The 27,982-nt window shown below is 38.0% G+C and overlaps 1 protein-coding gene across 2 annotated transcripts; it reads right to left on the bottom strand.

Annotated features, from left to right (window-relative positions):
* Position 1: 1 nt before the first annotated feature.
* Positions 2-27,951, bottom strand: LOC137284873 (aminoacyl tRNA synthase complex-interacting multifunctional protein 2-like). 2 transcript variants are annotated; one of them, XM_067816897.1, is made up of 4 exons: positions 27,775-27,951; positions 2,635-2,799; positions 1,946-2,174; positions 2-1,483 (listed from the first exon to the last, which is right to left on the bottom strand). In XM_067816897.1, the coding sequence occupies exons 1-4, from the start codon at positions 27,901-27,903 to the stop codon at positions 1,086-1,088; spliced, it is 921 nt and encodes a 306-aa protein (XP_067672998.1). In that variant the 5' UTR covers positions 27,904-27,951; the 3' UTR covers positions 2-1,085. The 2 variants fall into 2 exon arrangements, with proteins under 2 accessions (XP_067672998.1, XP_067672999.1); XM_067816898.1 differs by lacking the exon at positions 27,775-27,951 and adding an exon at positions 14,793-15,588.
* Between the last annotated feature and the right edge of the window lie 31 nt (positions 27,952-27,982).

The raw sequence follows: 27,982 nt of genomic DNA, 5'->3' as shown, positions 1-27,982 counted from the left end.
ATTGTTTCAATGGTTTATTGCACTATTTACAGTGGTCTAGGGATGTTAATGTGAGGGCTGCCACATTCTCCTGAAATTGTCTTCATCTTTTGTCAGATTTCTTCTCACCGGTTATTGTTCAAAAGTCAAATCTTGCATGAACCAGAAAAACACAGTTCTGTCTAAAAGATTTCCCTATTACTGAGAGCACCATTCACATTATTACTGGATCAGCTGTAGATGCAAGTTTTGCTCAACAAAATGGAGAATGAGAAAGTAGATCTCTCTTGAATGGTATCTGGGCAACGCTAGAGAAAGAAGCTTGTTAGTGGGGAGAAAATAAGATAAAATTGTCAGGAGTCTATGTAAATATACCATATTCCTGGGATGTTAAGTTCATATATGTGACTGGTTAGTGTCTTTAGGTAACCATGGTTACAATAAACTCTAAAGTCAATAGGTACAGCAACACTTCAGCTGCCTTTTGGAGTATTTCAGCGATTCAGCGGGGACATCAGAAATGGGGTTCTCCGGCTAACAGGTGAATACCTTAACCACTAAGACTAAAGCTACACAACTACCCTTCACTTCAAGATGTTATTTTGTGACAGCTATGAAAAAAGTCATTCAAGAAACTAGTGCTTGTTATTGAGTGCTACTTCTTAAATCTTTCATGAAAATCTATGTGTCCAACACATGAAAGAGAATACTATATATGTGAGAACCCATCCAAATATTTCCTTATTTTTATTTAGCAAACTGGCTTTTTCAAGTTCAATTAGTGTTTTTAGGAAATATCTTTTGTTAAAATTTTTTAAACTTCAATGAATGTTATACTTTATATAACCTTTACAACATAAATGAAGATCTCACATAACATGGCAGGTTTGTTTTCTTGGCATAGACATCATTCAGTTTGTCAAACATTACTTCTAACTTAATAAAATTCAAATTTTTAAAGACAAGAATTCAAGTAGAGATACTGCAATTGTTTTTGTGGGTAAATGATTTGTGATGAATAAATTAGTAAAAACATGCACCACAAAAGACAGAAAGAGCAGCTGAGCAAATCTTGTATCACAGAACCAGGTTTTATTCAAACATGTTCAGCCAAGTGCGCTTAGAGCCTGTTTAAACATGGAAGCATCATTGCAAGCCTTCACCCATTTCTTCACATTGTTTGGCACATCAGCAGTCTGTCCTGATTGGTTGAGGGCAGACCACATGACAATATCAGCCAGCGACAGTGAAGAACCTACTAGCCAATCATTTCTTCCTAATCTTGAGTTGAGAGCTCGGACTACTGCTGCCTTTTCCTTGTTGTTGCCATTGGTAACCTGTAAGTCAGCCATGTCCAACCATTCATCGCTCTGTGTTGCCATGACGATGTCTGCGCTGTCGTATGCAGGGTTGAGAATGCGTTCAATGTAGCGAGCAATGTTGGCCTCCCCGAAAATTGGGCTTTGTTTGGCTGTGTTAATCATCAGAATGGGACCATTTTTCACTGAAAAAATAATGTTATAAGAAAACATTGTAGGAAACATATGAATTCCAATCCTGGGTCATCATTATTGGCTGATATCAAAGTTAAGACATGACCAATCTAATAATACACTTTTTCGAAATATACATCTTACATAAAAAGTGACTGTGACATTAATTTGCAATTATCATAATTTGCAATCTGAATAACTCCCGTCTGTGAGCTACCCTAGGCAACATTTCAGTTACATAGTGTTTTTGTAATGTTACAAGAAAATGTTTTTAAAGACATTCAAAACCTCAGTGGAGCGTATGAGCATAGACATAGCGCTCATAAACCAAGGACAATAAGTTCGATGAATTATGTATGTGAAATTCTGCAAATCCTCATACATGTGAGGGAGGCTACTCCTTACAACAGCATATGGCTTTTGTAAGCATTGGATCATCATAAAGACTCCTCACAACTTAGAATGTCTCTTACCTTTCTTCCAAATGAGAGTTAGACAGACTTGGGCCTCCCTCCTGGGCACAGACCCACCATTCTTGAAGATGTCCCTGAGGTTGTCAGGTACATCAAGCGTGGCGGAGGAGTGGACGAAGGTGGAGGCCAGAACCTTGTACGTTTCAGCTAGTCGCTGGTACAGAACCAGGAGTGAGAGTGGAGGACTGCTGGGGTCAGCCTGGATCACTATGTCGTGGAACACGCCAGGCTGGAAACACAAACATTATTATTTTGTTGAGAATATGATGCCAATGGAAACAAATATATATCTACAAATGTAAACAATTATATATACACCCTGATCCTTGATGCTGAAAACAAAAGCAAAGTACTTAAAACCATAAACAGTAACAACTGAACATATATGATGGAGAGAGAATTTTATGCGGTTTCAAGTTATCTCCCCTTAGACTGTGTACCGCTAGAATGATTGCCCATGCAAGTAGCTCTAGTGGTCATCTGACATCTTTTAACTGCAATTATCTGTGCCTGACACTACCCTAATGGAACGTCATAGGAGTTTATCTTAATGGGATATTAATGATGGTGGACATTACCTGCATGGGATTATAATTAAGTTGTACACTACCTGTTAAGGAAGTGAGAAGGACAATGCCTGCATGAGCTATTACCGGTATGGGACATGATTTTGCAATGAAACATATTACCTTTATCGGGCTGTCTGCAGCCACCACGCCTGTTGCTTGTCCTCCCAGGGAGAAAGGGACTCCATACTTCTGAGAGAGTTTCTGTACCGACTGCTGCAGCTCCACCAAACGCTGGAGGACATCCTCTTGCCGTTGTTCCAAGGCACTCACAGGGTCAGACGATGTCTGCAACACCAACATACCACCCATTAAACAAATGTCTACAGATGTCTACACTGCACCTCTCCACACCACACCATACCTATTACACTGTTTCTTTATGCTGTAATAATAATAATTATAAAAAGACCGAACTGAAGATATTCTTTTTCAAACCTTTTCTGCTTGTTCTGTCATAGGTATCAGATAAATATGTCTTCCATACTGACAAGAAGGTAAAAGTATCACAGTTCAAAAGTGAGTGAGTGAGTGAGCGAGCGAGCTAGGTTTAGCATGATAGTATGACTGATACATCATATCAGCTCAATGTGGGTGAAAACCCCGAAAGGATGTGAGTCTTAGACGCTCATCATTTTGGTGAAACCCACAAGCAAATACATAGTCGATAAACCAAGAAACATAATCTTTGTGAACTGGGATTTGAACCCACGATCACAGATGCATTCTAGAATCAACAGAGCTAACTGGCAATTCATACCCCCAATATTTAAAAAGAGACAATGTCCTACAGTTTTGGGCCAATGCCCGTAAACAATCTATTTCAAGAAACCATATTGAATGACTGTGTATCAACTGTTAGACAAATAGGGATTGTTTCATTTATGTGTCTCTCTATAATAATTACCATATATTAGGAACACAAAAACACACTCTATGTTAATTTGGTGAGCACCGCAGGGGTTCATTTTTGTTTCAAAAGCCACTTGCCATAGAGCAAGTGACTTCAAGAAATTAACTTGACCTGACTAATTTTCCAATTGCCCTGATTTTAGGACACAATGTTTGATGTTAATGTTTACTGGACTATTTCCTGAAGACTGATAGATTTCAAAGAATGATAGCTCTAAGTTATTATTATTATTGCAAAATGTATGAGCAGATATGAAATGAAATCCAAGCGATGGGACTTTTGAACCCCTGCTCATTACTGCTAAACACAGACCTGAGGACATGCAGTTACTGGTCATGTCAGGACAGCCTATGAGCAGATATGAAATGAAATCCAAGTTTATTTGCAGTTTCAAACCATGAGTGGAAATTATCTAATAGTCCACACACAAGTAAGATACTATTTGATTCCCAAAATGAAAAGTCACTTTTCCTGGACATCAGGAAATGGGATTTTTGAACCCCGGCATAGGACATAATCCCGATTCACAACAGAAATATTTACATGACAGCATCAAAAAGGCAATAATCATATAATAAAAAGAAACAATAGATACTTAAGTACTTCACTTCCAACTGGTTTATAGCTTATAACACTAGCCAAGAGTTCATTCATGAATATAACCTTTAAAAAAACGATGCTCATATTAGTAGTGTCAAGTATTTAAAAGATACAACTGATTGAGTAGGTTTGGAAAAACATAATCTTCGGAAGTTCAAATAATCACCTCTACAACCATCCAATATGACTCTAAAGCTGACAAGTAACTTCTTTCTACTCCTGCCAAGCAGTGAAACAGCTTAATAGATTCCTTAATGATATGGGTATGATACAGCCCAGGGTCGAACTACCCACATTCCTCTCTCCAGGCAGACACTCTATCCACTGGACCACCGTTGTAGTCTATATCAGCTTAAATGCCACATTCACCAGAAGGACACCTGGAATATCACTCCTGCGAGTCACAGCTGTTTAGCCTGCTGCAGTCAGACATCAGGACTGTGTTCCTCCGTGTGTCAATACAGCATGGTTTGGTCAAACATAGACCTCTGACATTCCCTGCCCCACTGAAAGTGTTGACACCATGTCGACATGGCTAAGGCTAGTCTGAAATCAGGATCTACATCCTGAACTGCAAAACCATCACAATGCACTGTATCCAGTCACTGCCTTCAGGCATCAAGTGCACTGTATCGCCTTCCATCTGAATACCATGTGCAGCCCAAACAGCCAGCATCAGAGTGCAGTGCCGTCTTCGTCCTTTCAACAGACTAATAGGTTTTGTACATTGTGATGGTGAGCCATTCATGAATGAAATACTGAAGTGGTTATTTGTGAATGAACTGTTTTAAGTATTTTATCCAAGGTTTTCTACATGTCAATCATTGATGCCCATGTTTAATTAAATTCTCAAATTATTAGTGTGTTGTCAGTTAGGAGTGAAACAGTATACCGCAGTATTAGTAGAACCATTTTTGCTGTCGGTTCCATATACCGTAATCCAATAAAAAAATTAGATATTTCTGGTTTTCAAAATGACATCTATCTAAATAAATAATGACAGTTTTGTTCGTTCAAAATAACAATGGTTATGGTTATTTGTTTTCAATGTTATTAAACAATGTAATGCATAGCTCTTGACAACTTTCAGCAATATACTAAACCAAAATCCTTTTTCCATCTTATAAAACAATGTAAGGTATAGCTCTTGACAACTTTCAACAATATACTGAACCCAAACAGATTGAACCAAAGACCTTGTACAACAACACATACAGTACTGTGGTAGCAGCATGCTGTATAACATTACAAGCTGGGGTGGTTCATTAGTTTATGATAAATATGATCAAATTTGAGGTTTTCTTAACCTCCAGATGTTATGACAAATACCCATCTGGACTAACACTGGTGGAAAATCTGGGATGACCTAACTTGTACATAAAAAGCAACATTACCTGCATGTATGTCCCTCTTTGTTAACGATCCCCACTGTATATTGTACAAATATGATATTGTGTAAGTCTGAATAACGTTACTTTTGTAAATTGAGAGAAACCAGAAATATTTTTATTCCACTTTAGAATTTTGAAAAATATTTGCTGCAGATGTGGACCATATCCACCTCTGCGCAGGTGTAGATAAATACTTGCATACAGGTGAGATGTATCAAGGCTGTATAGTCACGACCTGGTTCTACAGGTCAGCAAGAGAGAGGCTATGTCAGCCACTGTTAGGTTGCAACTGGTGGACAAGCTGTCACTCACAGGAGGAGGATGCAGGTGTCACTAACAGACATGTTACCAATATCTATCTCAATCCCACCAACGTGATATTGTAGATTCTGAAATTCATGCTAGTCTGCATGCCTGTGACTACTAGATTTTGCTAAGGTCAGGTTAAAATCAAATTAACATAAACCTTATTGACTGGCTGCATTTAAGTTATAGAAATCTGAACTACTTCTCAAAGTTTCAAAACGACTACAAATTGGCACTAACTAAACCTAAAAGAAAATGTACCAGTAGCAATGTTTAAACAGGGCTAACAACTTAAAAAAGTCGAGACAAATACACAAATTTGAGTGAAAAGATAAATTTTTCTTCCCATGAACCTTGAATAATATTCAGCAAGAATCTGGGACTCAGATCGTGATGTCGTTTCTACATCCAGACATGAAACTTCATTTGCAAACCTGGCCTCTGCACGGACGGATGCAGCTTTCTGAGAGAGGGGGAGTCTGCACAATCCATATGGTTGTGGTTTTCCTGTATGTTCCAACAAGACTGCCGGAAATGTTTATGGTTGCAGACCAACCATTTTCACAGCATGCCCAATGGAAAGTTTGATTGTTTTATTTCACTTAAACTTGTAACCATTGTGTACTAAACTCTAACCACCTCTGGAATTGAGAACAAAGTGAACATTTGCCTCTGCCATTGTAGAATGACGTATAGAAAACTAAAATTGCTTGTTTTGTCATGTTTATAATCCACATTCCTTATGTCATACTTGATTATTTTTAATGACTGAGCTGACTAATGATTATGAACTGTGTTGCGTGTAGTCAGTCAGTGAGCTTGGCGGTGAATATACTCCACTTACTTACTATAATTGGGTTTACTCAGTGTATGAAACAGCATCTGCCTGGCTGCCAGCTAGTTTCATGGAGGACTTACAACTTGATTTTATAGCCAGCTTGGTGGGCCAATACATTTTTCAGGGGTGTACATTTGACCATGTCATTGACTATGGGAATCATTTCGAAAATGATTTACAAATGTGGTAGCTAGATGATGTCTGTTTAGTTCATGATCAATCAAACCATTACTTCCACAGATCAGCCTACCCATTTATCTAACATTAAATAATATTGGTCTAGAGAATGCTTTCAGCCAATGAGCAGTGTTGTTCTTTTCTGATAGCATGTAACAATCACATATCAATTCATTAATAACAATATTTTAACAGCTTATCTCAGTTTTCTATTTCATATACAGGACTGGCTACATCTTAACAGGGCCAGCCATATTTTTTAGGTATCAGCCCTGGGGGCTTGCCAGGTATTTTAAGAGTTTCATACGCTGGTTTACTACCGTAAGAACTACATCGCATTTGAACTACATCACAAATGAACTACAAGGATTATTTAGGGATTAATTACAACTGTAGAGCAGCTTGATACAGTCTAGCTGACCAGTATCTTATGTTGTTGTCAAGGTATTCTAATAATAAGCAAATCAAGGACTTACGAGAGAAGAATATATTGTGGTTAGTGAACATTCTTTGTATTCATATGTTAGAAAGTAAAACAAACCAAGCTCAGTATATGGGAGTAGAGGTAAAGGTATACTGGGGTAAGGGCAGCCCAATTTTCTCTCTTCTTTCACTAATAAGAAAAAAAATTTGATTTTCTAATTCTCACTACTAAAAAATACAATCCTAAAGTTTTTATTGGCCAAAAATGTAAAATTACCCCCCATCCTGTCCTGTCCCCCCAATCTTAAGTTGTTTCATTGTTTTTTTCTTGTCCCATATACACGTCATAAACTGCCCAAAGTAAAATACTAGTACTTTCAGTATTTAAAAGAAAATTACTCTGACTGGTGATGCCTTATATGTCCTTCATTCCCTCCTGCCTTTAGGTTTCCTGAAGACAAGTCAGAAAAAAAAAAGGAAATTGGTCTGGCCAAAAGGTAGAATGCAAACGAGTGAGCTAAATTAGTATTGTTTTCCTCATATAGGCATAAAACAGAGGTAAAATTTAATTGCATACACAACATGGCTGGGCTTAGGACTTTAACTCACTCACTCATGGTGTTTGTTTATGTTTGTTCTAAAAGTTTACAACAGTGTCTCATATCCCTAAACAGGTGGGTCACTTTTATTCTGTGTTATGGCTTATATGTGTCTTGTATATTACATGTGAAGTGAGTCTCAAGTAAATAGTCTGTCTGTCTGTCTGTCTGTCTGTCAGGAAGTTAAACCTCAGGTGCTTCTTGATGGTTTCCGTTACCACAAGAATGTCATTAGAGGCGAGTCATCCAATTGGAAGTGTATAATTGAGACATGCTGTGGCAAGTGCACGACTGTTGGAGATAACCTGAGGAATACCAAGCACTTTCATCCCCCATCAAACTAGTTCTACATGGATCACACTGTACACTGAAGATGAAAGTGACTCTAAATTATCACAGATCTATAGATGAAACATACTGCCTTCATCTAAGTTACACACAGACACACACAGACGTACACAAAGACACACACAGACATGCGCACACACAGGTAGACACGTCTATAGATTATCTTGGATGTAATGTGAACTTGAAACTTGAAACATGTATGGTAATGAGTGGCAAATAAATATATCCATTAAGCAAATGCCAGTGACAGCTTGTAGTTAATCTGTGCACTGGACCATAATGTGTTGTATTAAGCTGTAGTTCTCATTGTATGTAGTTCTTATGTGGGGACACCCATGATTGTGCAGGCACTGGACTGTTAATCCTAAGCCACTTAAAGCCAATCAAAGTGCAGGCAAACAGAGAATACACCATCAATTAGGTGTTTGTAGCTGTCTTATTCTTTTGGCTTATCTTCTGAAAAATGAAAAAAAAGCACCCCAAACTTTATCATTTCATTTTGTGCAACCAAAAATGTATGTTGCATAATTTACATACTGAGTATGCTTACTTAGATGAAACCTATTTTTGAGATAAAAATAAGGAAAAAAGGTGTATTTTGTATTGCCCCAGGGCAAAGGACTTAAGCCAGCTGACATTGCTTTCTGGACTTGCACAAGGCTATACACAGAAATAAATATAATTTCAAATTATTATTTACAGATAACATTAAGCTGTCTTTGTAAAAATAGTTCTCCTTGGATTTGATGACTTGCAAAAGCTTCCCTATGAGAGACCGTCAACTTTAGATTTGTTGACTTGCCAACACTTTCATCCATGAGCTACCATTCAGCAAGTCAGCCTTGCTCCAAGGCTGACCTATGCAGTCAAGCATTCATCAAGTGACCACTACCTCAAGCAGCCAAACCAGTCGCTGGTGACAGAATACAATGTATCACCCTATCTTGTAAGGAAACTAATATTCTCGAAAAACAAGTGACTGTGACCTCCTTATGGGGACAACCGCTGAAAGTCAGTTGATGGCAATCTACCCTGTTTGCAGGTAGTCAGGAAACAGCGTTGATTTTGAGCCATCACATTCAAAGCAGTTGACTGGCTATAACAACCAGTCAGACTTTTATCGGAGAGGCAACTAACAGGATTGGGTGGTCAGGCTCGATGACTTGGTTGACGCGTCATCAGTTCCCAATTGCGTAGATCAATGGTCATGCTATTAATCATTGGGTTCTCTGCTCCAGACTCGATTATTTACAAACCACTGCCATAGAGCTGGAACACTGGTGAGTGGGGAGCAAAACTGAACTCACTAACCCTGAATGAGTTACATGAGTGCCATCATGTAACTGGATTTTGCCTTTTAAAAAATCAGATTCACAAAAACACCTGCAGAACCAATAGGCGATAAGATCTCATTAATAAACCACCAATCAGTGCCAAGTCAAAGACAAGAGAATGGTAAATGTAGTCAATTATCAGTAACAAAAACACCATTCAGAACAAATAGTATGATAGCATCTGATTAATAAACCTCCAAACAGTGCAAAGTCAAAGGCAAGAGAAAGGTAACATGTACCAACCTATGATTATGGCACCAGACTACGGAAAAGACAAGAGAGAAAGTTCTAGTCCAGAGCTAACCTGGAAATTGCATCCAGCCTACACCAGAGTGTATGAATCTTCCATATCTCTAGTGGGAGAGGGGGAGAGCGGGGAGAGGGACGCAGAGGGGGGGGGTAGAGGAAAGGATGAGAAAGGCTGTAAACTGATCCAGCACTGTTGTTGGTTTCCATTTCTAAGGTTACAACACTGACAAGAACTAGCACCCCCAGAGGTCACTGAGGTCGCACTCTTCCACTCTGGAATCTCCACATACATTCTGACACATATCCTGCTAAGTCATTATGTAGGTGCAATTTCCTGAAGGTAATGGCTTTTCAGTCTTGGAGGAGAAAGTAAAGCCTGGTACATGCTTCATTATCCAAATGATACTTATTACATGGGCAAGTATTTCAGTCTGCACTTACCAGGGAACATGAAATCCCCATTTACAACACTCATAGAGATGGCAACCCTATTTTTGGCCTAAGTGTAATACTGGACTTCAAAAAGTGTAATGTAGACCCCAAAAGTGTAATAATACTTGTCTTCCAGTTGTTTCGATATAGTGCACCTTTTCAGAAAAAGAATATTCTAGGCAGAAACACATCACCAATCATTATGAAATTCCTTACATCCAAATTTAATGGTCAGGTGACATAAAATACTTTAATTTCTTATAATTTAATTGGAATGAGCGTTATTTCTATGGTGTAAGGCCATTTCTTAACCCCTACACTAGTGCGTTATGAAACACATCCTTGTGAAATTCTATCCACTTTATCGATTTTCCTAAAACCAGTAGAAAAGTGTAATTTTCACATATTAAGTGTCATGGCATAACTAATTGGTCAAAATCATAATAATTATGCAAAATTATGCAAAAAGCATAAGGGTTGGCACCTCTGCTTATAATTATCCACTTCCTTCAAGACTCTACCACAGATGGCAAGCAATCACAGAAGGATAATTACCTCAAACAATTCATCACTATGTTTTCTGGCACAATGAGGCAAAAACAGTTTCCTATTTACTGTTTAGGTTTTTCATTTTCAAAAGAAACTTCTGATAAAACGGACATGAATAATATAAAAACAAATAAACAAAGAGCTGTGTAAATGTCTCAGAAAAATTATGTAAAACAAATATGTTCTGAACTTTTCGTACGTTCACCAACATACTGAAGACCTATGTGAATTCCACAGTGCTAAAATCTGACATCAGATCTAAAGGTTCTAGGAAACCTATGAACATGAATTGTTGAATTAACCCACGAAAGATTCAACATTCGATTTCCTTTGATAGTGACTATGATAAGAAACAGTGCTCCCACTTACCAGTTCAACTCCCCAATACAACATCCCTGAACACCCTCAACAAAAAGACTGGTTCAAGAGCATCAACCTACACAAGTGGCTAAAAAATGGCGGCATGCATCAACCCAGACAGAAACAAACTGGCCTCATTGATAAGTGAGCAAATGTCACTCTAATATGCAACAGCAATACTGCAGCTATTCACAGTCACTGAGACCAATGCAGACCCAGACCTTCATGCAACTTCAACAAGCATTATCTTCATGAATGGGACCAGTGAAGGTCTGGGTTAGACCATATCTTCAGTAATCCATGCGTGTTATAAAAGGCGACTAACAGGATCGGGTGGTCAGACTTGCTGGCTTAGTTGACACGTTATCGGTTCCCAGTTGCACAGATGCAACTGATGATGTTGTTAATGATGTTGATCACTGGATTGTCTGGTCCAAACTCAATTATTTACTGCTGCCATATAGTGGCAGAAAACTAAACCCACTCACTCTTGATCAATGGTCCTTCTTTCTCCCCTGGTTCAGAATAATTGTAGACAACATGAGGAAAGAAAATGCATTTCTCTACATATATATACAGACACAGCAAGTGCTATAACATTAGCCTGATAAAGTATATCAGCAGATGTTGCCATAACTTATTGCTCAGGTCTTGTTTTAAAAACCAGTCAGGTCACAGATCCCCTTACTGATATACCACCAAATGCAATTGGACCTGCAATATGATCACACAATATCGTATCTCATGACTCTTATCGCAATACGTAAAGTTTGGGTTGTGAGAAGGTAAACATCCTCTATTGTCTTGCTAAAATAGTAACCCCATATTTCAGGTTTCAAAGATTTCAAGCTTTTAGCTTTCTGGACATTGTATATTCCGAGAAGATATTTAATATGCAATGACTATTTTTCCAGAGGATTTAGGAGAAGTGAGTGAGTTTAGTTTTACACTGCACTCAGCAATATTCCAGCTATATGGAGGCAGTCTGTAAATAATTGAGTCTGGACCAGACAATCCAGTGATCAACAGCATGAGCATTTACCTGTGCAAATACTGCAATTGGGAATCATCTGCAAGCCTGACCACATGATCCCATTAGTTGCCTTTTATGACAAGTATAGTCGCCTTTCATGGCAAGCATGGGTTGCTGAAGGCCTATTCTACCCAGGGCTTAATCGCAGGGCTTTAGAAGAAGTGAAAAAAATATCAAATTTGGAATTACTCAGATATTCCTAAATAGTGGTACAGGTATTTGTGATGTGAACATAGTCATCAAAGTCATCATCTTTCAAAGGCAAGACACAAAAAAATTGTTTCTGCTACTGGGTATAGTACATCAAAAATCACTTTGGGCATTTCTAGACTTGCTTGCATATTCAGTACTCAGGTAATAAGCGGTGCCTGAAATCGGTGTAGAGATGAGCCAAACTGGAAAGATTACAATGAATATTTTACCCTACATGCTGTTTCATTATATATTTTCCAGCATATTTGCACACGCACATCACAAAATTGTTGTTATGTTTATATATTGGGCATATACTACAAAAATAAACTGCTTATCTGGTGCTCACCATGGCTCACTGGGGCTCCATTTCAATACAAAATGAGCCTGTTTCAATTCAAATGATATCAGTCCAGAAAGTAACCTTTGTCTAGTCTTCACTGACTCTATGAAACTATTGAACATGGGCATTGAGCAATGTCTGAATGGATACAGGGGGGTAGGCATAATTCTTAAATAAGGGACCACATGGATGACGGCCTTGCAGGTGAGCAGTTGCCCTGTGTGAAAGCAGGTGCCAACTGATTGAACATGCTCCTGGCAATCCCTAACCAGATTGAGGATGCCCTTGCCTAGAACAAGACCAAGGCGGCTGGTGCCTATCAATGGAGCTGTCAGTAGCTATCATCACTAACCACATTCTTTCACTGCCATGTTAACAAGTGTTGATCTCGCCCAGCTGCATGCACATATGAATCTCTAAAATCAGGTTGTACCCCATTAATGTCTCAGTTTGGGAGTTAGATAGTTGAGACTGACACAAACATGTGCTTTAACTTGAATATATGAGACTCAAAAGAAGTTGAGGAACATATGGTAGTCAAATAATTACACTAATGTTTGGTCTCTTAATATATATAATTTTGATAGTAACAAAGTAACCCATATAAACTGGAAAGGAGCACAGGGGAGTTGAGAGATTCAGACGGAATCTAGATTGGCTTTAGCATTACAGGGACTTGGCTTGGCAATAGGGAAAAAGGGCCCCGGAAAAATAATGTGGTTCAGGGACTGTAAGACAGACTAGCCAATAACGTCACAGTTAGAGATTCAGATAGGTGAAACTGACACAAACATGCACTTTGACTTGGATATATGGCACTCAAAAGAAATTAAGGAGCTGCTGCAGTCCTTTGACTATTTTCAAACAACTAGTTATTGACACAAAAGCTTATTACTAATATGACAAGGGATTTAAACCCACAAACCATGGAGAGTCCAAAGGATACAATCATAAAAGTATGCTCAATTTACTCCAGCATATTTTCCACTGATCTACAATGGAGTTGACCAACAAGGAAAACGACACTCTCAGTGGACCAAACACTTTTTGAGTCCAAATAGTAGCTTTGCTTGCAAAAAAATAACACTTTCAGGGAAGTACTACTCAATGTGTTATAAATAATGCATATTAGCTCATACAAGGGATTATCAGTAAAATCTGTAGTTGTAGAATAGTAAGTGCTTTGCAGCTGTAATGAATATGCTTTGACAATAGTTCTAATATTTCTGAATGAAACATACTCTTTACTCTTTCACTGAGGTGACTGTACTGTCGTAATATCAGAATAAAACAATGACATATAGGAAAACATTCATAGGGCTTGCACCTCTGCCCCTTTTCAAGTACCATACAGTATCTCTCGTTAATGGAGATATCTTAATATCACATCCGTCCATAAGAATGTACCAAATAAGTGTGAAAAAATGTTTACAAATAATTTTCATTTTTGCCCAAGTGAAGACGTATCTACACAGTGTATACATGTATGCTGAGACTTCTTAAAGAGAAATGATTTAGAGACTCAATACAAAACAATTAAACATACACGTATATATCAAACTTCAAAATATTTCTCAACAGTGTCTCCTTACCGTCAAACTAATGCCAAATGACAGGCCACACTGGCTCAAAGACCATGTACAGTCATGCATGATGAGTAATGCTTAGTGAGATACATGCCTTCAACATTTGTCATTACTCGAAAATGCCAACATGCTACACTCATTCACTGATAAACGCAACCCTCACACTCAAAAACAGATCAAACTTACTCTAATGTTAATACACAGAACAGTAATGATTTGAATCTGTGATAGAAATCTACCATCAACTTAAATAACAGCGACTGAAACAAAAACGTTGCCATGGCAACAAAAATGGTACAGGCCAGCCCCTAAGACACAGTTATACAAAACACAAGTAATCTCCACACACCCAGCAAGGGAAAGATGGGAGATGTAGGGAAAAGACAACCATCAGCAACTACAAGGATGCAAGGAAACAGATCCTTCCTATTCCCTGCCACACCCTTTGACTGCTGTCAATGACATTATCCAGCCACTGAAATCAGTAACCAGGCCACATTAACCTGCTTATAACTTTTCCCCCAAAACATGTAAATGAAAAAAAAAAAATCTCTAATGCATCTACCACTCTGACTAAAGCACTCTAACTACATCTCACACAAGCCAACCTTATCATTAGGCTCATCAAACAAAGTATATTCCTCCAGATGTTTATCAGATGTCAGTTTGGGTATCATATAGTTGTCCGCATATTTGATAACTGAAGCTGATTTCCTGCGACATTTGTCAATACCTCCAACCTGAACCCCAACGTCACACATCTGTCGGCCTGGGTCACTGATTCGAGAGGACTTATCATAATGCTTTCCATTTCTTGTCCGATCAAAATTTTTCCTGGCAATCAGTAAATCCTTCTCAATATTGAACCTGTTATCTCTTGTGCACAAATGAACAGCAGTCAGACGGATTTCTTCCTCATCTGGGCCACATTTTCCTTGAAACTGTCTCCGGTCTGGTCGCAATTCCTTGTAATCCATTTTGACCTCCCAGCTTTTTCTCATGTCCTCTGGATGCACACAATTCACATAGTCATGCCCCTTTAAAAAGTGGGTCCTATCTATCCTGAATCCATCAAAGTTTTCCTTCTTTTTCTCGATCCGTGCATATTCAGGTGCACTGTTCTCAACACTGGCGATAGCGTTATTTTCGGCTGGGGGAGAGGTATCAGTCATGACATTATTAGGAGCGGTCCGAATCTTGTATTTCTCTAAATCCTCTTTAGGAAACGTATAGAGAACTTTGGAATCATCGTCCCTGCGACCAGCTCGACAGTTGTTGACAATGTCTCTCACTTCCTGGACACACCTTGACACGATATTACCCATGACAGGGGCAAACAAGCAATAAATACACCTTGGACAATATCAGACAGTCTTTCCCTATCATACCTACACAACAGCAGCAGAGCTTCTGAATCAGACTCGCCTCTGCCTTGCAATGCATGCTCATATTTCCCCTCCCCACTATAACGCTGCTAGGCAGAAATAGCACCAATCATACAATTCGCAGTAATTCCAAAACAAAAACATCAAACCTAAATAATACCTTCCATTTCTTTATCTCAAAGCTTTGACACTAGTTTCATGTCTGCTACCAGTGTCCAAAAGTGCCGGTGTTATAGTGAGTATTTAGTGTACACCTTTAAGGTTGACTTCTAGGAGCAGGATGAAGATGGTATACAGATGGGAGGCACCTCTAGAACTCCATCCAGATGCTTGGCTCTTTTAAACAGCTATCAAATACATGCATATGTACATGCAGGACATGAAAAAATAATCAGCGAGTCTGAGAAAGGCGCCAAGACAGAGTGAGTTGTTTACCCGACTCATCTAATGGCATCTTGATACTTTTCTTTTCCTTCTATAAGGGATACCTATAAAATGTGGACATTAATTGCCACAGTTCTGATATTAACCCTCTGATATTCGGGTGTCATGTTCCATGGGAAAGGAAATCCAATCATTGTTGATATAGGATATCTTCATTTGGGCATTGCCGTGTGAAAAAGAATCTTTTTGATTCTTCCTATCTGTTTCAGTTAAAGATTCTTTTACAACTGTTTATTCATGAACTTTAGTTATCTCATTGGTTGTGTGTGTGAGTGATCCTTGTTTAACACTCTTCCTGGGAGAAACAGATTTTTGTTTAGTACTCATTCTTGGGGAAGAATCATAAGACAAAATATCCTTATCTTCTATGGTTCTTTTAAAATATTGTTGTTCGTAATGAATTAAATTACATGCATAACTGGAAATCTTGGCTAATATATGAAGCTGAATATGGAAAATGAACTTGTTTAGCAGAGAATGTTTAAGTGATGCAGGTCCTAGACAAATACTACTTTTGTGAAATGCACCTCTAGTGAGAGACCAAATGTGGTTCTACACTGCTTTTTTCAATATTCTAGCAAAAGGAACACCAGAAATGGGATTCTCACACTGTATACATAATATGTTTCATGAGAGATCTATGGTAACATGCATAAACCAACCAATTCCCTGAAGATACCCCTTCTGATAGTGGGATGAATTGGTGGAGACCAGTTCCTGAATCGGTCACCATGGAAACAAAACTGAAAGCTTATCAACATGCACCTCTCCATAAGAATGTACCTTGAAATGAAAAATATTATATTACTTCTGACAGCTAGTTATACCGTATCTACTCTTGATCTCTACACTTGATCATAGGCAGCAGTGATGCATGGACTTTGATACACAGCAATTCTATTTCTACGACTGCCACTCCAGTTATTCACATGGACAACATGTTTGTATGATTTACATTTTCTAAGCTAGTTATCATTTCCTTAAAGACCTGAGAGAGTCTAATTCATATCCAGAATGTTCCTTTTGATTTCAGATTCTGTTTCAGTTAATCAGAGGGCATGTCACTTTCTCTTTAGGACACACATCTTTTGCAGTGAATACCTGCATCTTGGTGAATTCTTCTATATGTAAAGTTAGGATGATTTATCAAAACTCAACCGAATGTCATTGCCTTTTAATACTTCTACATCCAGCTGACATTTTGTCACCTTGACCTTTGAGAGTAGAATCCAATTTATTTCAAAATTAAACTGCCAAAATAATGTTTTATATTCATATGAATTTCACAATACATCCTCGTGCTTGAAGTAATTTCTGTTGTAGTTGATTACAGAATCATTGACCCTCACTGTCTATATTAAACAATCATATGTGAGAATAGCTCTAACCGTAGCACTATGCAACAAATACGACTTCCACATACCACTACCTTCTGAATTACATCAATATTATCGTAACTTCATGTTTGATTTTCTTTGAGTTTTTTTAAAAAAATGTCTACTTGCTGCTTGAGCTTTTTGAGAACCAGTGAACATTAAAGCTATCAGCAGTTGAAACATGTTACAGTAGGACAAATTCAGGTAGCTAAACTAAGTTTAACATGGTGTAGGTCAGTAACTGCTACTTAAGCAACTCACGGAGTTGAGAAACATGTCTTACTAAATAACGTCCATTTCATCAGTATCCAAGTTTTGTTTTAATACTCATTTTCAGACCTTGACTTACATTTATCCAAAAGACAAAACATTTATGAGTGATCTTAATAAAATGTAGCAGGAAGGAGCCCAGAGGCTTTTACCATTTGCAGAGCTGCAACTAATTCGGACTTGCTTAAGTATTACAGACTTTCATGGGCTGTACGGAATCTATGTGTTTTTTGGTCTGTATAACAGACATGTTTGGACACATTTACAGAACTGTAACAGTTGAGTGTAATCCTTTCAGTTCTCCACACCTAACACAGTATTGCATAAAGCAACATTTAATCCTTTATTCCTAAACACAGTATCCTGGCTTTTGTAACATAACTGCACTGCTTTGACGACACACATACAACAACTCAAAGGGGCTAAAGTGTTTGCCTTGCAAACTAGCTCACTGACACAATATGCCTACTATCGTAGTTTTTATGTTGTGTAATGAGAATGTTTTTGTATGAAGTCCATCGACCAGTGAAGGCAGTCTGGCATTTACATGCTTCCTGTCATGAGATTCAGGTTTCTTGCCTCCCACTGTATCAAGGCTCATCTCCTCCTGTGCACTGGGGCTGCTGGAGCTGTTTATAATAGAGAACAGCAGCTCCAGATGATCTGCACTCAGTCAAGAACTAACATACACTTACAGTTGATGACTCCTTCTATGAGTGAGTGAGTTGTGTTTTAATCTGCTTTTAGCAATATTCTGTAATATCACAGTAGGGACACACGTTTCACACTGTTTTTTTTTTTTTTAATAAAACTTGTTCCTTAGCTACCGCTTTAACCATAAGGCTACCCAACTGAGTCCAACCTATGATAACTGATAGTTGGATTTAAAACAGTCATTTTCTGAAATGGACAATAAAAAAGATAGAAAATAAAAGATATCCTTTGACAGACGGACATGACAAGGGGTGAAGTTGACTTTTGTATCACTATGAACAATATTTACGGTACATAAAAGCACTAAAACTACACACAGTTCAGGGTAGAAATAACCCCTAGCCCAAAGTCCCAGTCTAGTGGGGTTTTTTCACTCTCAGGCAAGCAAATATGTAAATTACACCGTTCTGGTGTCCAGTTGACTTTACAATGTTGATTAAGCTGCTTATTGAAAAAATCAACTAGAAAAATTGACCAAGATGGTGAAAAAAATTATCAGGGCAAGTGATTTTATATGTGTTACTGAACCTGAGTACACCAGCAATTTTAATGATATTTCCATTCCTTGAGTATCACAACCGGGAATCAAACCATGACGTGAGCGAGTTGGGTTCTACGCTTCTTTCAGAGACATTCATGCAGTATAATGGTTGGGGACACCGCAAACAGGCTTCACACACAGCACGCATGTGGGGAATCAAACCCAGGTCTTCAGCATAACGAGATAACGCTTTTTCCACTGGGCTACCCCACTGCTCTAAACCATGACTTGCCAGTTGATCATCAGCTATAAACCTTGTATGTAGCACACTACAGATGTGATATTGGACTGTAGTAGAATTCTGTAAATACTTCTCATTTTGATCTAACAGTGGGCAAAAAGTTCCCTCCCACCCAAACCCACCTTCTCCCCTCAAGAAATCACACTTCCAAGTCAAATGATACTAAACAGCCAGAATGGAATGTTCATACAATCATCGATATGACAAGTCTGGCTGCATGCAGGGCATCAGCCATTGTGAACTCCATTCCCTGAAACATTTTATAAAAGGTCTAACTGCAAGAATATAAATGCTACAGCATCCACTCTGATAAAGAAGGCTAGTTCTGGCGCCACTTTTGAATTGTGGTTTGTGGGTTTGTTTCACAATAATCCACAATTTACCATGTACTAGTGCCCTTGTCAAGAGGTTTGCAACTCTGCTTGATAATAATGACAGTTTTTTCAAAACAACCAAACACATATAGATCTCAGTAATCCAAAACAGTATTCACAAACAACCATGCATATATAGCACTTTTTGTAGAAAATCTAAAACAGTATTCACAAACAACCATGCATATATAGCTCTTTTTGTAGAAAATCTAAAACAGTATTCACAAACATCCATGCATATATAGCTCTTTTTGTAGAAAATCTAAAACAGTATTCACAAACAACCATGCAGATCTTTTTTTGTAGAAAATTCAAAACAGTGTTCTCCACAACCATGCATATACAGATCTCTTTAAATAAATCCAAAACAGTATTCTCTAAGGACCATGTATATACAGATCTTTTTGAAGAAAATCCAAAACAATCATTATACATACATACGAGGGGAAGTCAATATGTTCATAGAACTCGATATAAAACAGAACACAATGGTTGTGATATTGGTTTTATTTTTCAATATAGTCTCCCTGAACCTCGATGCATTTTGCCCATTTGTCTTTGAGACTGTCTATGCCCTTGAAATAGAAGTCTTCAGATTGGTCCCTCAGCCACGCCTCTGTTGTTGCCTTGAGGTCATCATCATTGGCAAATCTTGTTCCACGCAAGTGAGATTTCAAATTGCGAAACAGATAGTAGTCGCTGGGGGCCAGATCTGGACTGTATGGGGGATGGTTTAGTTGTTCGAAGCCACATTGTTGAAGAGAAGCTTGTGCAACACGGCTCTTGTGGACTGGTGCATTGTCGTGGAGAAGCATGACTCCAGCTGTCAACTTCCCACGCCTCTTCTCTTTGATGGCCGCTCTCAATCTTTTCAACAAGTCAGCATAGTAAGCCCCTGTGATCGTAGTTTTAGGTGGTTTATAGTCTATGAGAATCACACCCTTTGAATCCCAGAAAACGGTTGCCATGATCTTGCCAGCAGAAGGTTGTGTTTTGAACTTCTTGGGTGCAGGAGAATGCTTGTGCTTCCACTGCATGGATTCTTGTTTGGTTTCGGGATCCCAGTGATGAATCCAGGTTTCATCCCCAGTAACCAGACGAGCATGAAAGTTATCAGGATCAGCGTTGTAGATGTCCAACAGCTCATGACTGGATTCAACTCTCTGGTGACGATCATGTGCATTTAGGTTACGAGGGACCCATCTTGCGGATACCTTGGACATGTGCAGGTGTTCATGGATCACTGTGCAAACACTTCCATGTGAAATGCCACACTCTGAAGCTATCTCGTCCACCTTTATTCTCCGATCGGACATAATTAAGCGTTGGATCCGGGCAATTGTATCTTCTGTAATGGCTTCAGAAGGTCTTCCTGACCGTGGGTCATCTTCCAAGGAGCTGCGACCTCGCTTAAACTCAGCTGACCATTTTGCCACAGTGGAATATTGAGGGGCTTCCTCGCCATACACATTGATCATGCGTTTGTGGATTTCAGTTGCATTCACACCCTCTTTAGTGAGAAACTTGATAACTGCACGAAACTCAGTTTTGGAGGTTTCCATGATTTGTGCAGGGTAATCGTCTTTTAAAGGCTCTAACTCTCAAGTAAATGCTCGAGGAAGGTTGGGTATCAGTATACAGAGTCACAGATGAATCAACTCAATAATGACACCAATGACAACATCACCAAGGATATATCAGCACCCACTTCTATGAACTTATTGACTTCCCCTCGTATATTCTTGGAGAAAACATGGTCACAATATCAGTACTGCATAATTATGGACAGAAAGCGTCATGGAAAAAGTATAAAAACATTATGGATACTTAGCATAGGAACCCTTAACAAAGAAACTCTTTTCAACTTACATACTGCTTATGACAACAATCGGTCTTTGGTTTAATCAAACTAGTCGCCATGGAAACAGCAGAGGGCACTGTTCAGCACACACTTGATGTTTCATAACAAAATATCAGACTGTTTCTGAGCAATACTCCGAAAACAAATGCTGGCTGTTGTTCACTTTAAATTTGGTTTGTTGCTAAGGAAACACAAAAATATTGTTTGAGAGACAATGAAATGTCAAAAGTTGGAGCATATGTTTGATACATACGCAGTTTCACTAAACATATTCACCTGTATTCTGCCACAGAAATGATGCAATATGAATCTGAATATCAGCTTGTTACCATGGAAACTAAAAAATACTCTTTAAGAACCACCATGTCAAAAACATCATGTCTGCATGATTGTGCTTGATATGTAAAATTTCCAAAACATAATATTAATTACTGAGTTATGCAATGAAAACGAAATGTCAAAAGCAAAATGATGAAAGGAAGGAGAAATGGCATTCACTCTTATATTCCAATCCCGCTCCAGGGAAGGGGATAATAAGATGTAGCTTATCTACAGCGACACTACATCAACCTTTAAATAGGCAGCAGGTTTATCTCTAAGTGTGTTTCAACATCAAAGGAAGGATATTATCCAATAGAGACCGAAATAGATTTAGATACACATATGATTTTTAATCAATACAAGACCTCACCTTCAGCCAGGGAAAATACCACGGCACAAGTAACTACATGCATTGATCAGTCAAAACCTTCGCAGACGGAGGAATTACAACTACTCCACAGCAATGCACATTTCCCATTACTCAAAATTTCACATTTTAATACATTTTTTCCATCCATGGACTTACCATGCCCCAATTTCAATCACTCAAAGAAGTTAATAGTTGATCCCGTGATCAATATCAAAATATTGGTGTTAAGATCTACATCTGTATGAATTGTAAAGCTGTATTGATTTTGCACCTTTCTATAGAACAATTGCCATGGCTGATCCACTATAGCTGTTTTCTGTTATTGATTCCACTGATTACAGTGGGGGCCTTCTTTCCTTTCAATTCAGTGCATCTTGTACACAAGGGACAAATAACACGAATAGAGTGACAGGATGCCATATGACAGTGTACGCACTGAACCATTGCAGGGATGTATAGTAAATGATTAAGTCTAGAAGCCAAATTGGCCGGCAATATGGAAAAAAAATTAGTGGCACTGTTATCAGTAAATTAACTGTTTGAGCATGAAGGTGAAAATGTCCAAATGATTATTTTCTGAGATTCACTCTAGATCTGGAGCCAAATGGCAGCCCTTAAGTCAGTCTGTATATATACTCCCACTATCATTATCAATGCATTGTGATTGTATTACTCTGATTACGTCAGACAGAGACACTTGACATAGAATAACTGCATGTGCTACTGGCGTATCTGGCTTGGATGTCGAGCAAATTGAGAAAAAATATCATAAATATTTTTGGTATTTCATAAAGTTCTTACCGTAACCATTTATGATTCGTTTTTCATCATGTTTGTATGCATTAATGTTGTGCTAAGTTTAACCACAGGCCACGTTTTGTCAGTGCACAAGAGAAATGTGCTACTTTTGTGTGTCTTTTTTGTACAAAGACATTCTTGAAGATTAATCATATTCCTTTGACACTGGTTCTAAAAATACCCATTTAAGGTATAAAGAGTTTAAAATAATGGATAATATCATTATGGAAAGCGTCAAAGTACATTCCAAATGGCTAAAATGCACTTAAACAAGACAATCCTTTTTCCATGAAAATAGGCAGAACTACACATCACACAAATAGAATGAACAAAACAACTGGAATCCTCAATCTCTCTCTCTTTCTCTCTCTCTCACAAACACACACTGAGATCACTACATGAATTTATCTCAGAAATATTCCTATTAATAGCTGTACACACATATCCTCCAAGATCTTAAAGAGTTTTAGTTTGAAATAATGTAAAATATAACTCAGATATGTTTTTGATGCAATGACTGGACAAAAGTTACCAGTGGTGTTATGTTTTACTTGATATATGTTACTTGAAATATCAGATATAAATGATACACCTTCCGTGTAATACGATTTTCATGTGAGTGAGTGAATTTGGTTTCACATCGCACTCAGAATTATTCTAGCTATATGGCGGTGGTCTGTAAATAATTGAGTCTGAAACATATACCCTCAATACCATGCAGTAACAAGTTAATAATTAGGTATCAAACAAGCAAAAGCAATTTTGATACAAATCTTTCACAAGTTTACTAAAAATGGGTTTTTGCTGAAGCGAGTTCAGTATTCTGTTAACTAGTCCCCACCATAAATTGATAGAAACTGCCTACAGAGTGATGACTCAGCCTTCTGAGGGAGGAATTAGTATTGTGATGTCATAACTGTAAACCACTACGACGTCATACATCTGCTGGTATTACACCAGTGTGATACTGCCATAAAAATACTACTGCAGTATCTTCCATGGGCGAGTAATACATACAAATGTCATGGTATTTAATTGAAGCTCTTAGTTTCATATATTTTAAACAGAACCATTTATGAAAAGCATTTTAGTATAGCTGACTGGTTAAACTTGAAACATATTTAACATCTACGGGACCAACTGTCACCAGTCACTCTTGTGGCCTCCTAGTTTTGCCATTTCAATCACGAACAGGTTATGTTAAAGGACCACTAAACACACTTTTTTTGTACTCTTTTTATCACTGCATATGAAAGACTTTTGGTTAGTCATAAACGAAACATCATTTTTTTAAAAAAAAAAACCTTGTGGTTAATTCATACCAAGCGCTTAAAAGTTGCTAAAAGCCGTCTGCTTCTCTCTCGCCAGCAAACAGGTTACGTAACTCTGTCGCCAGAGCCCTACAGTGACGTCATAGAAGGAACGATTTCCCGTTAAATGTATAGAAAATGTGTAGGAAGCTCGTCATTTTGCTGATTTCTCAACGTCACCAAAGACATGCCAAATTGTTGGGCTGCCGTCAAGTGTTCCTGGGGTCGGGTGATGGTGTCACTATGCACAGATTTCCACCAGACTCTGTAGTTTGTGCTTAAATTGGTTGTTAGTGTGTGCGAAGTGAGCTTTGTGGAAGCCTGTGGTATATACTGAATCGGATGGTTCGCCCCCAACCATGCTTCCCGGATAGAAAATGTAGTTCAAGTTTCATCAGGTTTATAAAATCAAGACTGCTTACTACACATTGCTGACCAAAAGGATTTTGCATGGATATATCACTTTCTTCCTCGGAAACAAGGTTGTGGTTTAAGTGACAATATTATCGTAAGTAATTTTATATTGACCCCTTATATTGACCGATTCCAAGACTGAAATTGTTATGTTATAAGCAATGTCATGTAAAATCCTAATGTCCATCAAGAAAATACATATTTTACTACCACTAGAAAGTAATTTTGATTTTGTAAGTCAGTGAAAACAAACTTAAATAGCATTCATCCTCAGACAGGGAGCCACCATTTTTGAAAATCGTTAAGTCATGGGCTAAAGTCCGTTAGAATTATTGAGATTATGATTTGTTCTCATCAAGTTAGAAAATCAAAACTACTTTTTACTGGTAGTTAAACATGCATTTGAATCATGGCCAAAAGGATTTTGCATGACACAACTTTTAACATAAGGACTTTTTCCAAGGAAGCAAGGTGGGGGTCGAAGTGACATTTATATTGCAAGCAATGTTATATTGACCTCAACCTCACTTCCAAGAGTGAAATTGTTATGTTATAAGCAATGTCACACAAAATCTTATTGTCCATCAATAAAATACATATTTTACTACCAGCAGAAAGTAATTGTCCCTTTGTAAGTCGGTGAAAACAAACTTAAATAGCATTCATCCAAAGACAGGCCGCCGCCATTTTCGAAAATAGTGAAGTCAAATCCATTTGAATTAATGAGATTATGTATGGTTTGTATTCATCAAGTTAGAAAATCAAAACTACATAAATATGTATTTGAATCATTACCAGAAGGAGTTTGCATGACACAACCTGTAACATAACCAAAGCGAGGTCGGGGTCGAAGTGAAAATACTGCACAATAAATTTCTTCACTTGCTAAATTCACTTGGTTTGTAACGTTCACTCACCAGTATGTAGACACTTGTCAATATATGTCTTTATACTTGGTCTCATAATCCTAATTACTTTATAATCATACTTGCATGCATTTTGAAACTTAATAAAAAGAAGCGATCTGCGAATGTATAACAGGAATGTAATATGTAGACATTTCATAATTTTCTTATATGAATCATAATTCGCACGCACGCCCTAGTGTATGTCGTCTGCATCACTACACTTAACGACGAAAACAATGATTCTGTTGAAAGCTACGACAACTTATTAAACATGCAAATATTAAAATTAAAGTTATAGGAGCACAGTCAGGCTATTACCTTCTTTGAGGAATGTATCCATCAATATCCACAAAAACAAGTGATGTAAGTATCTTAGTACATTCAAGATCACTCGCTGTGTCACAACGGTCAATACCGTTTGCTAGGTGATTTCATTCTTCTTTCTATCAGAAGGCATTTGGTGTTAATTGATTAATTAGCCATCAAAACGCTAGTGATGTGTGTCACTCATTAGAATTTGGCACGTGTGAGAACATCTTATCAGTAACGAAAACACACGTTAAGTAGGATTAAGGTAAACTACACTGTAATTGTACTGTATATAACACTTATAAATCGATCCCTGCTATCTGTCGCGATGCAAGTTAAAAATATAGCCTCTCACATGATCTAAGTCATGTAATCACGTCAGAAAGTTTACTTTCTGCACACAGCAGAAGTTCAACGCGATGTCATGTTTTAAGAGCATTTACAATTTAAAAAAAGAATATGCAGATGGCAAAATAGAAGCTTTTTGTCATCAATTTACATTTTTCATCTAACTTACCATCTGAAGCTCCACACGCTACATGATTACAACCCAGACCACCTGACAAATGGTAGCCTGCATTCCGCCTTCCATGTGTTATCGGTACACTTATATGTTATGATCATTGATGATTCACTGTTATTACTATTGACTGTTGATTTATTGATATACGTACATGAAAATTTTTTGCTTTCACTTTATTTTCACATTTTGCTTGTTTGATCCAGTGACCTGACGTCTCGTTATCTGTACAATTTTTGGGTGAAACCAAAATGTACGGATAAACAGGGTTCGACTGTATTCATTACTATCATGAAAATCTGGATTGGTATTGGTTTTCAGTGATACCTGATTGTTTTAAGAGGAAACTGATAGGACCAGGTGGTCAGGCTTGCTGACTTTGTTAACACAGAAAATTGATTCCAAATATTACAGACTGCAGCCATATAGCTAGAACATTGCTGAGTTGGGCTTTAAACAATGAACAAACAAAACAAAAACTGGTATCTCACAATCATTACTAACCACCCACAGATAGTGAAGTTACATGCACATAATTAGTTAGCATTGTCAACATTAATCACCTGCAGTTAGTGAGCATTGTCTACAGTGATCACCTGCAATTTGTGAGTGTTGTCTACAGTGATTACCTGAAATTTGTGAGTGTTGTCTACAGTGATTACCTGAAATTTGTGAGTGTTGTCTATAGTGATTACCTGAAATTTGTGAGCACTGTCTACACTGGTCACCTGCAGTTATTGATCACTGTGAACACTGATCACCTGCAAATAGCAGACACTGTGAACACTGATCACCTGCAAATAGCAGACACTGTGAACACTGATCACCTGCAGTTAGTGAACATTGTTCACACTGATCATCTGCAAGTAATGAGCATTGTCAGCACTGATCAAATACAGTTAGTGAGCACTGACTACATTGATCACCTTCAATCAGTGAACATTGTCAACATTGATCACATTCAATCAGTGAACATTGTCAACACTGATCACCTGCAATTCGTAAGCAGTGACAATGCTGATCACCTGCAATTTGTGAGCACTGTCATTACAGATTATGTGTAATTCGTGGCCATTCCCACTGAGCACTATCAACTACAGTGATGTCAGTAAAATAACAGTTCTATCTAGTTTTTTACTTGGAATCGGTCTGCAACACAGTGGGTTATAGGCTATAGTTCTGATGAATAAGTAAATTCGCAACATGACAAAACAAGAAACGCTCGGATTGCAAAACCCTGCCATCATGCCTGAAATCAAATTAAATGATTTAGTGAAGTGAGCGTATGTGTGTGTTCATGTCGATTTTATGAGTGTCCTGTTTGTGCAATGTTTGCTTTGGAAAGGGTCTAAAAGTAATACTAACCCACTTCTCAGTGACGTGTTCGACAGGCAATGTTCATCGGAATCATGCAAAATATAACTGAACATTTACCTGACAATTTCCTGTTTGGTAATTAGTGACTGCATACATGACATTAGGAGCTTCTACTTTGAAATCTGGCGGATAAACAGGCTCCAGTTTGTACATGCCGGTCCACGGCTTGTTAGTCGCGGTGGCCATGCTGATGCAAAAGGAAGTTTATAAAGTGAAGTCACACGTTTTCTCGTTCCTTAGCATGAAAAACATAGAGAAATATTGC

This window comes from Haliotis asinina, chromosome 5 (assembly GCF_037392515.1).
Source record: "Haliotis asinina isolate JCU_RB_2024 chromosome 5, JCU_Hal_asi_v2, whole genome shotgun sequence".
NCBI classification, from domain to species: domain Eukaryota; kingdom Metazoa; phylum Mollusca; class Gastropoda; order Lepetellida; family Haliotidae; genus Haliotis; species Haliotis asinina.
Note: the sequence above shows the minus strand (reverse complement) of the source record. Positions and strands in the feature narration are given on the sequence as shown.